The 17,523-nt window shown below is 34.4% G+C and overlaps 2 protein-coding genes across 2 annotated transcripts; one reads left to right on the top strand and one right to left on the bottom strand.

The window, feature by feature from the left end:
- Positions 1-962: 962 nt before the first annotated feature.
- Positions 963-3,175, bottom strand: LOC132284830 (non-specific lipid transfer protein GPI-anchored 7-like). The gene is made up of 4 exons (XM_059786966.1): positions 2,748-3,175; positions 2,516-2,548; positions 1,939-1,965; positions 963-1,229 (listed from the first exon to the last, which is right to left on the bottom strand). The coding sequence occupies exons 1-4, from the start codon at positions 3,073-3,075 to the stop codon at positions 1,147-1,149; spliced, it is 471 nt and encodes a 156-aa protein (XP_059642949.1). The 5' UTR covers positions 3,076-3,175; the 3' UTR covers positions 963-1,146.
- A 3,102-nt stretch (positions 3,176-6,277) lies between these two features.
- LOC132285290 (21 kDa protein-like) lies at positions 6,278-7,307 on the top strand. The gene has a single exon (XM_059787460.1). The coding sequence runs from the start codon at positions 6,386-6,388 to the stop codon at positions 7,007-7,009; it is 624 nt and encodes a 207-aa protein (XP_059643443.1). The 5' UTR covers positions 6,278-6,385; the 3' UTR covers positions 7,010-7,307.
- The last annotated feature ends 10,216 nt before the right edge of the window (positions 7,308-17,523 follow it).

Below are 17,523 nucleotides of genomic sequence, written 5' to 3'. Positions count from 1 at the left end.
TGTATTTCTGGTTGCTTTGTATGGCACATGTATGCCAGACTAGAAGGCTCAACTTGATAGTTTCATATTAATCAAATCTTTCATGTAATCAGCAACAATATCTACTCTTTCAGCAATCATCAGCCATATGAAAGTCCAATTTGTCAAGTTTGTTTGCATTATGTGGGATCTCTATGCCTCAACTACTCTAGAGGCTTTGCATTTTCTTAAAGCTAAGTTGAATGATCATATAAGGGAGCAAGTCATAGTGAAGAAGATGCTCCATGAGGAACCTTTGTAAATGCACATTAAAAAGAAAGAACTTTGTAAGACGGCTTTGCATTGGTCTAATCATTCGGAGTAGAGAAGAAAGACCACTTAAAGAAATGGAACTTGGTAAGATTTCCAAAATCAGTGCCTAAGGGCTATCAAGGGTAAGTTCCTTCCTCTGTGATACATTAGTGTCTATAATACGTCTGAAATCACGCAGTCAGGCCTCTAATGGCCAGTTGCAGGAAATCATTTTTGTTGAAATTGTTTCAAAGATCTAAATGCGAAAATTACATCTTTATTTTATTTTTATTTTTTTCCAGACAGAGAGAGGAGTAATTCTTCTAAAGGATGTTATAAGTGACGGCTTGGGCACTATAGTACTAACATAACCAAGACAAGCAGAACGTCAGCTGTTGGCACATCATGAAGCTGCAATAAAATTTAAGTCATATCTGGACATCAGAAATAGAATAATTTTCCTTCTAATGGAGCAGTTATGGCAAAATTTTATCAACTTAGAACAGAAATATTACAGAAGCAAACTCATGAACAACAGATAAAAGCTGGAAAAAAAAAATGTCTGTTGATGAAATCATCCCCTTATGTAACAGTAATATACACCTACCAAATTCTCAGACAGCAAGAATAATTTTCATATGCAATGTGGAACTTGATTAAATGGGTTCAATCAAGGATAGACATAATGAAGGTTGACATAAACTGGTGAAGTTACATAAATTTTATTTAGTAAAGTATTGGATACAGCACTACTCAAGCCAATGTGATACTCATACTAGATTACAGGAAACAAGCAAACAAGAAAACCTCCGTGTGCTAATTCCTTTACATACTACTGAAATTATTCCAAAAGTTTACCGAAGATGGAAAAATACCCTAATAAAGCATCATAGAAGCGCAGAACAGTAGTAAGCTTGATGTTCCCATGGATGCAACCTTGGCCCCATTGCTTGGAGGTGCTGAAAAAGATTCATCCCATCATTACAAAGAGAAGTGACCGATTGACCTTTCCAAATGTAAATGCTATGCTTAATTTGTAAGGTTTGAAGCTAATACAGAAAGGCTCTAACATTGTAGCCAATTCGTATGGCCTTCTAAATTAACAATAGGGGAGATTTTCCTCTCCATGAGGTCCATATCATATGCGCTAATTAATTATCAGCGACATTAACCTTGTAATAAATTATTATGAATTACCAAAAAAAAAAAAACTATTAAACTATTACTCTTTTTTCCAATAAGGCTCCTAGACTTTTTTTCATCCTGCAAAAAACCCTCTGCAAACTGGACTGAATTATTGACATACAGTCCCCTGAACTATCAAGATTCGTTGCAATCAGACCCCTGTCGTCGATCCTCCAGCAATTCAACAGAAATAGTCACAAGGCCTTTGATATTTCTTTATGACAAAAATGGCTCTTGGGAATTTCTGCAATTTTGGCTTTTTAAATTTTAAATTCAACATACAAGGACTATTTTTAGTTTCATGTTTTTCTGCAGCTCTTCATACTTTCTGGGGTTTTTCAGAATGCCAAGTAGTTATTTAACACTAATAGTTCAACAGTTCTTTTTTCTTTTTCAATTTAGTCAACAAATAATCATAAATTGGCGGTAAGTGCTTCAAAAAGGAAGAAGTGGTGATACAAACAGGAACACAAAAGTAATTACCTGGCACAGTCGAAGTTGTAGCAGTAGCTGGAAAAGAAAATGTAATTAAAAAAAAAAATCACTAATTAGTTGATGTATACACCTCCTAGAAAGAAAAGCAGGACATCATATGACTAGAAAACTTGGCTAGTATAAATGACATTATAATTACATAAGAATGAGGCCACAGAGACCCAAATTGTAGTCAAATTGAACTGTAACGACCCACTTCACCGCATCATGAACTCTCCAAATTCAAGTTTCCAATTAAGTTGAAAACAACCTTTCCACGAGGAGTTACTGCTGCGTACATCTAACCCTCCCCCGACGCTGCAATAGTAGGAGCCTCGTGCACAGGCTAGCCCTTTATAATGCATAATAAGTTGTTCTAAACGACTCATCTAACTCACTTGAACTACCCCAGTGTTTACCATTTTCTGTTACATTATTTACATTGTCCTGTTTGGATTTCAAGCTGAGTGGACACTCTCTAACTCAAAATTCCACAGAATTGAAGGAAATATCTTAGCAAATATACACTGAGTTATGAAAAGTGAAAAGAGAATCGGTGAAATTAAAAGGGAAAGAAAGTTATTACCTGGTACAGACGAGGAAGTGGGAGGAGTCGTAGCTGCAGAAGAAAAATAATTTTTTAAAAAAGAATAATTAAATAATGCAAAGAAAAACAATAACAAAACAACCAATAAGTTCTGAGTCAACTCACTGAGTTCCCTCAAGCTTTGATAACAAACACAAAAGAGTGCACACTCATATGAGATTCAAACACAGCAATTCATTAGTAAATTGTGCAAGACAAACACAGAACACACCTTTGGTGCAGGCGCTTGTATTTCCGGGGACATTACAGTGGCCAGGAAGAAGAAGAGCCTGAGTGACATTAATGCCGAGAGAGGCTAACAAGCCAGGGGTATTATAGAGATTGCACAGGCATTCTCTATCTTGTGTCACTGCTTCTCTAAGTGGGTCACAGCACGAAGCGGGTGGGTTGGTGGAGTTTATGTAATTCGCACAAGGCACCAGCTTTTGCGCGCATGACGGCGTTGATTGGCCCTCCGCCACTCTCGTCGCCACCATCACAACCACCACCACCACCACCACCACCACAGTTGTCACGGCGGACGTTTTAGGAAAGGCCATCTCTCTCTGTATAAAATTGGTTTCTCTCTCTAACAAAGGCAATTGTTTCTGGTACTAGTTGAGTTTGCTTTTTTTTAGGTGTCACACACTTGAGTGGGTACTTCAATGTGGTGTCGCCTATTTATTTATTGGATCATGTAAAGTACATTGTACACATTGGCTAAAAAGGAAAAACAAAAGAAATATTAATTGCATAGAATTTTATTTTTTAAAAGAAATTATAAAAACAATAAGTTAAAAATTAACCTGAAATATCAAGTTAGAGTTAAAAGAGATAGATAGACCGTCGAAGTTGGAATATTTTTTAGAATTTCAATTTACCTCATATTATGTTAGATTAAGCACCTAAACCCTTAATTATAAAAATAATAATAACAATAGTAATAAATTACACATTACTCTTATTCCATGGTTATTGTGTAATATTTTTAGGAGTTCAAAAGGATTTGTCAAAAAATACTGAAGGCAATTTATTATTTTCCAAGATACATTTACACTTTAAAGATAGTTAGGTTGTGATTTGTGACAGATCGTACAATGAAATTTTCTCTATATTTTAAAAAGTAAAAATAGTTACGAGTGTAAAGATTCTGTGAATTATTGGCCATGACTAAAAAAAAAAAAAAAACTTTAGAAACTTAGAATACCTAGGGATGGCAACAGGACGGAGTTAGGACGAATTTGGCTAAATCCTACTATGCTTAGTTAGAAAATTTATTATACCAACTACGACCTTACTTTGAAACGGATTTATAATTATTATACCGTCTTCGTCCCTACTTTGGTAGACAAAATACCGATTCCGTCCCATGTATTCTGTTTAATTACAGAGTGCGTCTGGGGTGAGCCGGGTTATGCCACTTTTATCACGTGGTTAAAAATAAATAAATAAACTAATCCAATGTGCTCAAATTGGCCTGATAAATAAGTTAGCCCAATTTTAAAATTACCAAGTAGTGAATATTAATATATTAACAGACATTCCCAGTAAAATAATAAGGGTCATAAAAACATAAAATATAAATTTTATATATACAAAAAAACTTAAAAGGTACATGTATAATCGGGGTGGGGTTTGGTTGGGGTCATCACTCAATCGGCCCCCATCCCAAACACGTTTCAGATTTTCAATTATTTTATCATACCCATTCCAAATCCATTTAGGAACTACTAAATCCATGGTGGAGGCGGGTCAAAAACATCGGCCTCGTTGGAAGAAATTGCCACCTCTAAGAACATCGGCCTCATTTGTAAAATTAGAATTGTAAAATCAGAGTTAATTTAATTTTAGTGATAATGTGTTATGTTATAATTTAGAGAGTTTTCATAATGGTACAACGCTGTTTAATTATTGGGTTCAAATATCACCTACAATTATTTAGTCTTAAAAGAAAATGGATTAAAATAATTGGTTGTTGGGCTGGGAAGATGGGCCTAGGGCGGTTGTAACTTGTACTACGAAGTATGAAATCTTCGGGTCCATTTTCGAAACCTTTAGTCTGTCCCTTACTGGGTAATGGGCCTTTAGCAACCCACAAACGAAGATAAAATCCATGACATTAGCTTCCTCATTATCTTAAAAAAATGTGCTTACGACGTTAACCTATATGTACATACTACATAGAAGTCTTAAGACTAACATTCTCATGGATTAATTTTGGCAAGCAAAGTAAAACGAGCTAGTTGGCTTCAACATCTTTCATATATGCTGTAAAATATGATCAACCATATGTCTTGTTAGCTAAGTTTATCATTATGGATTACAATTTTTGATGTTCGTTTCTCAATTACTAATCTCAATTAATTTTTAACATGTTCGTTTCTCAAGCAATAATGATCAACCATGTCTGTTTTATATTGGATATATAAAAGATGAGTGTAAGGTATTTTTATCAAAAGACGTAGATAAAATAATTCGGTATTCTCGCAGAACTACTTCAATAGTATTAATTCACTCAAATGAAAGTAAAGAAGGGTTTAGTGTAATTCTTTATTTTCTTTTCTTTTTTCAATTTTTATTTTTATTTTTTATAAGTAAATCATATATGTTTATTTATTTTAGTAACTTAAATTGTTCTTCACAATCTTCGCTAAGGCTTAAATCCCTAAATTGCTTTTTGGTAAATAATTAGATACTTGCTAAAAACAAATTGTATAGTATATATAATTATAAAAAGTTTCATATACGTGTATATATACTTAGGATGGATTGACTAGCATTCAAACCTTTCCTTTAAAAGTGTGGTGGGTTTATCAAAAACTCTATCTACCTTCTGCTTTTGTTCAAAGTATGAACCACATTGGAGTAAAGAAAGGCATTTATTACACTACCGATAAAAAAAAGTATATGCATCTCTATCTATTTGCTGATAACTTTGAGGAAATCAAAGGAGGAAGATTAGGATGGATCGCTTACCCAAAATAAATAAATAAATAAAAAATTAGAAAAATCACAATCACTTGCTATCAATTAAAATAAGAAATATAAAGTAACGATGTTTTATCTAGGTCTTAAAAACAACCATAAAAGCACTATGCTATTCGGTATTCACACTTTACCATTCAAAAAAGAAAAAAGAAAAAAGAAAAAGAAAAAAGAAGAAGAAGTATTCACACTTAAAAAGCCAATTGTGCTATTTACAGTTTCACACTTAAAAAGCCACCTGAAATAGCAGCCCAAATAATTAGATCATCCATTTTAATTATCTTTTAGCACTGATATTTTGTGACACTTATAAAGAGTGTCTAATAAAACTCTTTGTATAGTCTTTCACCTTTTAAAATGTTTTATTTAAGGATGGGCAAATTTATTTTTTTCCATTTTTTGAGAAAAAAATGATAAAATTGTCTATAGGTATCAGATAGACTCTGATTCAACTTTTAAGACTAGAGTGTGCATCTTGAAAAAGAGTATCTGTAAAATTCTACTATCTATTATAGCATTACTCAAAATTCTATTTATTGGAGTTGCTCTAAAAAATGGATCAAATATTGTAATTTTACCCCTCTTTTTTTCGATAATTGGGATGTCATTTTATCTCAACTAATTCACGTGCGAAATGTCATTTCTTACTAATCAAATAAAACGTGAACTATGCATACGAATGTAATTTCACCTTTACAATGATTTATATTTTGTAGTATTATTTTAAGATTATTGTGGAGTTCAAAAAACCTAACCATTTTTGATTCTTTTCTTTTCTATTACTCCACTAGGCAGGCACTTGAAGATATATCTGAGCCTCTCTCTATATAATGGCTTCCACTCTCTAATTCACAACATCCAAATCCAGTCCTCCACTTCACAGACATGGCAAAACTTGGCTTTTGCTTCTTCTTCTTCTTCTTCCTCTTCTTCTCTAATTACCATTTCATAGTTGTGAAGGCTGAGCCAGCAGCCAGTGCCACAAACTTCATCAAGGCCTCATGCAGAGCCACTCGCTACCCTGCCCTGTGTGTCCAGTATCTCTCAATCTACGCCACCAAAATCCAACAGAGCCAGCGACAATTGGCTCAAACAGCCCTCTCAGTCAGCCTATCCCGGGCTCGATCCGCCACCGCCTTCGTGGCCAAGATGACCCGAGTCTCCGGCATCAAGCCCCGAGAGTACCAAGCCGTGAAAGATTGCGTTGACAACATGGGTGACACCGTGTACCAGCTTAGCAAATCTATCAAGGAGCTAGGACACATGGGTCGAGCCAGTGGTCAGGACTTCACGTGGCACATGAGCAATGTCCAGACATGGGTGAGTGCAGCCCTCACCGATGAGAACACTTGTGTTGATGGCTTCGGTGGCCGTGCCATGAATGGGAATGTCAAGGCTTCTATCAAGAACAGAGTCACCAGAGTCGCTCAGCTCACTAGTAATGCTCTCGCGTTGGTTAATCGCTTCGCGGCCAAACACCGAGCTTCTGAATCCACCAAGCTGCCTTAGATTTATGGTTGGATCTACATGTATAGCCTCAGAGGGTCTCAGCATCTTGGTTTGTGTCTAATTTTTTATATCTAATGTACTCTGTTTGGCTGTGCCAGTTTGCCTTTGTATAGTGCTTGGTTTTGTGCTTGAATCAATTTTGTAGCTGTTGAAATCACCATAATGCTTATGTTATGGTGGTTTATGTGTGGATGTTAATTAGGGTCTCTAAGTAAAGGTGTGTTCTTGTATCCAGTTTTGTTTGTCATGTATTATACTCGTATTAGGCTTGATATATATGTTTTTTTCTTCTCTAGAATGCTAATTTTTGAAGATATTCTATCAATTCATTAGAATTGAAGAGAACAAATCCTTTCTACACTCTTGCTATAAATTTATTTATTTATAGTTAGTGGCAAAAAAAACTTATACACTTTCATTTTGCTCGTCGAACTCTAGCCATTCACTTTAAAAAATAAAAAAACAATATTAATAGAACCACAAAACAAAAACAATATTAATAGAACCACAAAACCCATGGTAAGATTCCAAAGGCAAACAAAGTTCTGCTCCGGTATGCCGGTGACTATTGTTTGATTTTATTTATTTCACTTGCCTTTGATGACTTCTTTTCCTCTACTAATCTCATATGATTGGGTTTTCTCATTATTAAATTCTGTAATCAATACGCTTTATCGAGATGTTGACAGAGAATATAATCAAACCCTCCTTTTGAAAACGTCGGGCGGTAAGGTAATAAATGTACCCGATTGCTTTACCTTTTTCAAAAAAACAAAAATAATAATTATAATTTGTCTGTTGAATTACTAGCATTATTTAAATCGTGTCATGGCAATAATATCATGAATAACATTATTTAAATGCACTCCTCGACAAACTTAACCTTACTAGTCAATGGCTAGAGTCGAAAAAAAAAAAATTGAAAATATACAGTATACATTTGGGACATAAAAGAAATTACATTTCATTAGGTTGATTTTTAAAGAATATTTTTAGTATTAATAATTTATAACTTATTTCACTGTAATTTCTCTTCCTATTTTCTTAAATTGAGGGAGAATATCAACAAGTGATAAGGAATAGCTATCCCTCCCTATTTTTTCTTTTCTTTTCACTTAACTCACCTAAACATATTTTCACACTATCTTCTCTTCTCTTTTCTTTTCTCTCCCTATCCCTTCAAATCAACCCTACCAAATACACCTTAACTAAATTTTAAGTCATCACAAGAATGCTATCATTATTTATAACATTCCCCATTTTTTAGGAAGGGCATTGCGGTGGAATAAACAAAATCATATCACCATGGGGAGACAATTTGGCGCACTCCACGGGATTTATAAAAATTATTTTAAGCATATCACCATTTTCAAAGTAATTTTTGTCGTGTTAGTGTGATTCTTTCGACAACTTTCCACCTTTTTTTCTTTTCTTCTTGTGGAAGACCAAATCTCAAATCACCTGAGCTTAATCTTAAATCATCACAACTATGCATTGATATGTGTGCCAGTATTTATCTAAAATAATTGTGTAGCATTGTTAATCCAATAATTATATAAGTAGTATATATACGCATGACTAAGGCAAAAATAGTGCAAGTAAATCCGTTGAAACCAATAAATGGATATAAAAGATGGGTTAATTTTTTTTTTTTTTCCTGAATGGGTTAATTTATTTAAAATTCTCACACTCGAAGTATGTAAGCAAAGTTACTCATCTGCTTATAATATTGATTAAAACAACACAACATATTATAATAAATTGCATAGATTTATTATAAGTTTTGGTGGTGGTTAAGTCATGTATGTGATGAGTAGCATAGTTTGGTTAGGTATGAAAGTGAAAGTAGAAGGCAGTGGAGCTTAGAAAAGATGTTCTGCAGAAACACACAGAGTCTCGCAAAGTGGATCTGTGACCACGTGAAGCCCAACTGCCCATAAAAAAAAAAAAGTTATTGGGTTTACAGACAGGATCCAAGGTGAGGCCACATGGGAGATCCTATTATTTCCTGCTTTATGGGCCCCAATGACATTGACTAAAAACACATATATCCCTCCAACTTCGATTCCCCCTCTTATCAAATTGTCCATTTAATTTGTCACCAATTAGTTTTATGTTGTTTAGTGAGTACGAGTATTTTTTTTACACCAACAAGAAAACAATCTCTTTCAAGAGTCATATTATAAGAGCCTTCTTGCTCCAAATGACCATAAGAGCCTTCTTCCTCGATGCATGAGTTACAACATTTCTTTTCTAGCCAAACAATCTCCTTCAAGAGTCATATTATAATAATAACCTAGAGCTTAAGAAGAGAGACCTTCTCTTATAATCAGACCTTCTAGCAACCGACGGACTTGAAACATTAAATAATAAAAAAAAAGAAAAAGTTAGTTGCACTCCACCTCAAAGGTTGAGGGTGTGGGGTTTTAATCAAATTCATCCATGTAAAAATTAAGAATATTTTAATTAATTAAAAAGTAATTTATACTCGTACCAGATTGATGATTAACGCATATATAGCTTTAGAATATCCATATAATCTTCTGTGAGTTCCTGCAAAACATTTGAGCGTTTTACTCCCTTCTGAGAGTTGTTGATACGATAAGTCTGAATAAGGGTTTTAAAACCCTTATATATCTAACAACAATAGGGGGGGACGCTTTTTCTACAAACAAGCATATCTAAGTCTTCCTTCCTATCATGGAAATTTAAAAATCAATGGTTAAAATTAAATCACACCAAATAAGTTGGAAAACCACAATCCAACGTGATTCGTGATTCGCATGAATGAAATATCACTCCCAAACAACCGCATAAGATTGTTTATCACTCCCAAACAATCTTTAATAATTATTTTGGATTTACAATATCACATCTAGCCTAAACAACCTCATGAGTGAAATACCACTCCCAGACAAACATAATAGTACGTGCATAAACCATATATATCAAGATAATAACAATGATGCATCATAACTTTATTTTGGATGCCAATAACTGTCACCATAAGGCGTAAATTGGAGGAAAAATAAGTGTCGCGTAAATAAACTAATTGTAATGTAGCATATATAAAAGAAATGCCGGACATCATAACATGATAACTCTCGAATACCTATCCGAATCACGTGCTTTATAAATACTTTATTATCTTCAACTAAAGACCTTTAGTGAGAGGATCTACAATCAAATTTTCTACTCTATCTGGGAACCTCAATAACACCTTCCTTAACTCTCTTACACATGAAAAGGTACTTTATGTCACTCTTAAATTTTTTTCATATATTTAATTAATATAAACCTTTAGAGAAAGTCTGAGTATGCCAGTAGCGTGATCTCTATGGATCCTAATACCAATGACATATTCTGTATACCCCATGTTCTTCATGTCAAAATTTGTACATGAAATTCTCAATATCATGTATCACTTGAATGTCATTACTACCTAACAAAATATTATCAACATATAGGACAAGGAAAATAGAATAACTCCCACTGAACTTGAGGTATATGCATTTATCCATAACATTTTTTTTTAATATACAATTAGTAATCACTATATCAAAATTTGGATACTACTGCTGTAAAACTTGCTTAAGCCATAAATGAGCGATAACGAAAGAATGACTCTTAAAAATTCCTTTAATAAACCTGGAGAAAAAATTCAAAGAAATCAACCCTTAACTTTTGCTTAAACACTTAGTCATCAATGTTGTCTTATATCTATCATATACCTCAAAACACCAACTACAACACACTTCCAAGCTCTAAAAGATCTCCTAAGCTAAACAAGCTTAAGAACTAGATTGAAAACTAAAAGAAAGGCCTACAAGAATAAATAACTAAATGAGTGGGCATAATTGAAAGAGTGGTAATTAGAGCTTTAACTGAAACCACTAAAGAAAGTAGAATGAAGCCTAAAATAAATAAAATAAATGTTGAAAATGTTTTTCTGCAAAAGAAACTACAATATCTTAAACTCCCACTGGATTCGTCACTCTCATCAAATTTGTATGATATATATCAATAATCTCCATAGGTATACTGGACGGTAAAAAAATTTCAATCCTTTAATCTTTTAAGATGCTAAATAAAATAATCATTGATAGTGTGAGTATCAAGCTCTTTGATATCTGCATTATATAATTGTCTCAATAAGACATCCACACACTTCTTTTTTTATTTTATTTTTATTTTTTTTTATTATTATTTTTTTTTTTGTAACTTTATTTTGCCCATGAGAACTAAGAATGGTGTACTATGGAACAATGCCATACTCTTTAAGTATGTACTGAAAGTACTATGATTTACACCATTTTTACCATTCTCCCAATAAAACTCATCACCTTAGTGCGATCTTAAAAACCATAATCACTATACCCAACTACTTTCAACTTTAATCTGGTATATTTTATACACATCAAGTGCTTCGGACTTCTGGTGGATTAAGTACACAATCATACATTGAGAATCCATCAATGAAGACAATGAAATACCTTTGTCGCTACAATAAGAAATGAACCACAAATGTCGGTATAAATATAGTCCAAAAGACTAAATGACCGACTAGCTTCAAAATTGCGTTTCTTAGCATCTATCCTTTGACACAACCAACGTATAAAATTTATGACCCAATAATCTCATCCTTGACCAAGCGTTCAAGTCTCTTTTTTAGAGACATTCCCAATATCCTATGCATAACATAGATAAATCCTCTCTAATCAAAGCACGATTTTATTCGGAAGGTATCGAGTCTATAAAAAAAAAACATTTATCATTCCATGATCAATGTCTTTTCATGTATATTGTTCTGTCTTTCTTTATTCTGTTTAGCTTTATACACTTTCTTGCCACTTAGTTTATTCTTGAAACGATTCTTGCTGCCACGGCAAGATTAGCTGACTCGGTTTTAACATCCTTGAGTCGCTCCCCTTCAATCACACAAAGTGCTAACAGCTGGTTAATGTCACATTAACATCTTGTGAATTATAATTCATCTTGAAAAGCTGAAAAAACCTAAGTAGATAATAGATTACCAAGTGGACAAATAACTTATCATCAAATATGATTCCCTACTACCTCTAATCATTAACCAGCTTGCACATCTTATAGATGTACTTCCTTACTGAACCATTGTCATCATATTTGACTAACATAAACCATGTCAGATAATAGTATTGTAGTTGCTTCTTAAAACCCATTAACTCTTTCTTGATCAAATTAAGAAGCTCATTGGCAATATCAAAACTAGAATATCACCATGAATAGTATCACCAATAGAAGTATAAATTAATCTAATGGCATGGTAGTACATTTAGTCCACTTAAAAATGCAACAACTTTTCTACATAAAAAGACTCTACACTGGGCATATAGGTTTCTTCCTTAAAAATAAAAATAAAAAACACAGATTCGTAGTCTAAGAAACCTAATATAATATCAAAACCTGTCTTCTAGGCAATATAATTTTAACCATTCAACGGTTCAATCCTCATAAACTATCTTTAAATTGTGGAAGCGTCTATAACCTGAATAAATGTTATATTGAATAACACCATATAAACACCATATAAAATAATATGTCATAACTTTAGGGATTATTACTTTAATTCGTGCTTGGGGTTTTAAGCCGAATTTCTCAGGGTATTTTACTATATGCAAAAACTGTCCACCCTGCGGGAACAAATAAAATACCATCTAAAAATCACATTTTGGCAGAATTATTATACTTTACCTCCCAAATCTGCGATAAAATCTCATATATACCTATTTGATTATACTTGAATTATTGCTAAACACTTCCACTACCTTTTGGCAAGAGGGTTATTTAGTTATAATCCAAGCACTCTTAAATATTTTACTCACTTATCCAATACTAAGACATTGATCACCTTTTGGCAGAACAAATGCCCTTATGTAAGTAAGTACACTGTAAGATTTCTATAAGACCAATGCCTTAAAATTTTAAAAAAATAATAACTTTCGTGAGTATGTAACCTTTTGGCAGGTATCACCCATTTTGGCTACCACATTTGAAACGGTCACTTTACTGGTCTTTCTAAACCCCAAAGAAGAACCTAAACTGCAGAAGTTATTTAAGTTCAAAATTTTATTTATAACACACATAAACTAAACCCAAATATTATGGAACACTTGATTTTACTGTAATATAAATGACTTTAATAAAAATAAAATAAAGCCTCCTCATACATCTTAAGAAATTCTAGTAAATAATATAATAATAACATGCACATCAATCAAGATTTAAAAATCTTATATAATTAAAATAAAATAACAAAACTTGATGCATGTATATTATATATCCGATAAACAATTTAAAGTACTTAATTGAATCTTTAAATCAATTAGGATAATACTGCTTGTTTATGCCACGCAAGCCCCCGTAAAATTTAGGCCAAAATTAACAAGTATCATTAATTACTTAATAAAATCATTGACCATAGGGTGTGGCTAGATATCCACGCAACCTCACGTTGAACCAAAAAATGGTCACTTATACTGTAATGTAACATGAATTAAAAGTTTTAACCTGACATCAAATAGTTTATATATGTGAGACCCCTCGGATCCGAGACACGGGTTGATCAGGCCCAGGCCCAAACCCGAGGGAGTATCAAACAATTAATATTTTATAGCGAACACAGAATACAAAATGAATTAAGAAATGAAAGTTTAAAGCTGAAAAGAAACTAAAAGATAATCCTTAAATAATTAAATATGTTAAATTTGATAAACCAAATATCCATAATTTGAACAACTCGGGAATCCATCTCTAGTGGACCCCTAATAAAAGTCTCACACTGATAAAACCCCAAATCCAAGATCTGGAAAGAAACCCTACATCTTCGGTAGAATGGAAGATCGTCTCTGCTCTGCACGAACAAGCTCAAGCCTGGAACTGACGTACACCTGAAAAATAGGAGTGGGTCAGGCCCACGAACAAGTTCTAACCTACTACAATCCAAGCAGAGACTCGATACGCATGTACATACTAAATAGTTCAACAATAACTAATAATCCGTACATAAATAAATCCACACTACTGGACTCTCGCTAGGCCATGAAGGGGGTCTCAACCTGGATAGAAGGCATCACACAATACGCACCTGAGTGGGTATGAGTACCTAAACCTAAACAGGGTATACCTCAACCTTCACAGTCAGCTACACATCCAACTGCATATACGCACCCTAACCGTCGACACTGAGACTCAAGCTCATGACACGGTAACATAAAAATATATCTAAACTCCGTTTCTATCCATCCACCAGAACTCCAATAAGTCACTCGGCGTAGTCAACCGTACCGACTTATATATATAAGGAGGATTGTATTTTATAACCCGTGCCCTTACTCCAAAATAGGTAGGACTTAGCAATTTGAGCTAATCCAAACCCAGTATGTCACCGTCCCATACCGGTACATACAATCCAATCCGTCCAATAGTTGATAAAGCATCGATAATTATAACAACAATATCAACAATTCCATACTACACATAATAGAATGCATTAGCAACCATTCTTAAAAATACCAATAATTGATTCACATTGAAAATATAAATATCAATGTCAACTACTCCTTACTATGCATATTGAAATAGTTAATCAACATGCTTATTTACATTTACAGTTGACAAAATAATGACCATATAAATGTCAATACCAACAGTTCCAAACTAAACATGTTAGAACAGATTAACAAACATGCTTAAGTAAGCCAATTCAGAATCCATAATTTGATCATACAGGGCTTTATTTATAATGATGACCTATTCCCAGTTTCCATAGAATTAACAGAGCCTAAATAGACATTTTCCCACTCACATCTATAGCATGCAGAATAAATATAAGTAATCTATTATACTTATAGTTTCCTGTCCAACAACTTGCCGCACTAACCGTTAAATTTAATCATCAACTAATTTTCAGTGAAATATAAATTGTTTTAGCATAGTTTCTATTGTCATGAACATATAATTCGAGTGGACAAGCTCTCACAGAAAATTTCTAATATAATTAAGAAATTAGAAACTCCAAATCTACACAGTCTACAAGACCTTCATAATTAACTCCATGTAATCCTAATGATTAACGCTTTGTGTCCAATTTATATAATCTGGTTTTTGCATATTTATGTTTACCCTAGACCACTCCTAAATCACCCATTACAGTATTCATTCACCAATAAACACATTAAAACAATCACTAGGAAGCCTAATCACTGAAAAAAAATTGAAAAAACAACCCACAGAATCAAAACTCACGCATAAACAACCGGGAGCCGGCTCCAGAATATTGGAGCCGCCTCCAATGGCCCTGGAGCCGGCTCCTAGACCATTAGAGCCGCCTCCAGTCCAAGGGGAGCCGGCTCCAATCCAATAGGAGCCGGCTCTCTCCCTCCTCTTCTTCGTGTTCTCCTCTCCGGTCGCCGTTTACGCCTCCCACACTTCACAGTAGAGGTTTTCAGAGAGTTTCAATTAATCCTAGGAGATTCCAGTCCTTAACTCAGTCCTTATTATGCTACTAATATGGATTAAACCAAGAATTAAATAAGACAGTTCAAAGTTTAACAGTTTACAAGTTTCAAACCAAAATCAGTTTCAGTTACACTCTAGGCATGACACAGACAACGTCTTTTATTTTTAAACATGTAATTCATCCTGGAACCATTGAGTATGCAAAGAACACGAGTATAAGGGAGAGAGTAAGGTTAGAACTTGCCTTTTGAGATTTTTGTTAAAATCTCTACGTTGTCTTCTACAATCTCCGGCGACTCCTACTGCAACCTCCTCTGTTCCTCGTTTCTAATTCCACAGACGTGTTTTGGTTGTATTATTTTGTTCCCTAAGCAGACTTATCTTATGTATTTATAGGCGACCAAAACCCTAAGTCCAATTATACCTAAAGTCTGAAACGAGGCCCATAAACTCAACCGTCGGCTCCTTAAATAACCCTAAACCTAAACAGAACTAAAACCCTAACCACACTTTTTTTTACCTAGTCACAAATTAAAACATGTAATTACTAATTTAACAATAAAAATTCCAAGTTAACTACTAATTCAATTAAAGAAACAAATAAAAATTCCAATTAATGTAAAGAATGCAAATAATTAATTAACCCAAAGAAAACAAATAAACTAACGAATTAATTCAAATAACACTGAACAGAAAACAATTAAACAAATTAATGTCAAATAACACTGAACAGAAAACAATTAAACAAATTAATGAACCAAAAATAATTAATAAACAGAAAACAATTAAACAAATTACCGAGACTATCCTTTCAAAAATTAGGGGTATTACATTCTTCCCCCCTAACAAAAGGAATTCCGTCCTCGGAATTCGCTCTTACCTTCTTCCAAAATATCAGGAAACTGCGAGCGAATGACATCTTCCCGTTCCCAAGTAGACTCAGCCTCATTGTGATGACTCCACTGAACACGAACCAAAGGAATAACCTTATTACGAAGAATCTGATCTCGTCGGTCGACAATACGACACGGTGGCTCTAAATAAGTTGCATCCGGTTGCAACTCAATTTCCCCAACATCGATATGCTGATATCGATCCTCATCTCGCAGAAATTTTCGCAACATGGAAACATGAAATACGTTGTGAACGCGATCCAAAGTATCTGGAAGTGCCAACCGATAAGCGACAGCTCCAACGCGATCCGTAATCATGAATGGACCGACAAACCGCGGAGACAACTTCCCTTTCTTCCCAAAACGCATAACACCCTTCATAGGAGATACTTTTAGTAGAACCTGATCCCCAACCTGAAACTCCAAAACACGAGTGCGACGATCAGCATAGCTCTTCTGCCTACTTTGGGCAGTACGCATGCGATCTCGAATAAGAGCAATCTTTTCAGAGGTATCCTTGATGAACTCAGGACCTAAGAATCGATTCTCTCCAACCTCCATCCAACAAACAGGTGATCGACACGGTCGACCGTATAACGCCTCAAAAGGTGCCATCCCAATAGTCTTCTGGAAACTATTATTATAAGCAAACTCCACAAGTGGCAAATATTCCTCCCAGTGGCCCTTGAAATCCAGAACACACGACCGAAGCATATCTTCCATAATCTGATTCACCCTCTCAGTCTGTCCGTCAGTCTGAGGATGGTAAGCAGTACTAAGGTGTAACTCCGTACCTAAAGCCTGCTGAAAACTCTTCCAAAATCCAGATACAAAGCTCGAATCCCTGTCCGATATAATAGACAATGGAATGCCATGTAGCTTCACAATCTCTGAAATGTAAAGCCTCGCCAACTGCTCCGAAGTGTAGTCAGTGCAAATAGGCAAGAAATGAGCTGACTTGGTCAACCTATCCACAATGACCCATATGGAATTATGCCCCTTGAAAGAATTTGGCAACCCTTCCACAAAATCCATAGATATGCTCTCCCATTTCCACTCCGGAACTGGTAGTGACTGTAAAGCTCCTGGCGGCCTCTGATGATCAATCTTAACCATCTGACAAGT

This window comes from Cornus florida, unplaced genomic scaffold (genome assembly GCF_030987335.1).
Source record: "Cornus florida cultivar Cherokee Brave unplaced genomic scaffold, ASM3098733v1 CherokeeBrave_3.0.0_Hap2_Chr11, whole genome shotgun sequence".
Lineage (NCBI taxonomy): Eukaryota > Viridiplantae > Streptophyta > Magnoliopsida > Cornales > Cornaceae > Cornus > Cornus florida.
This window is presented reverse-complemented; position numbering and strand designations above follow the sequence as displayed.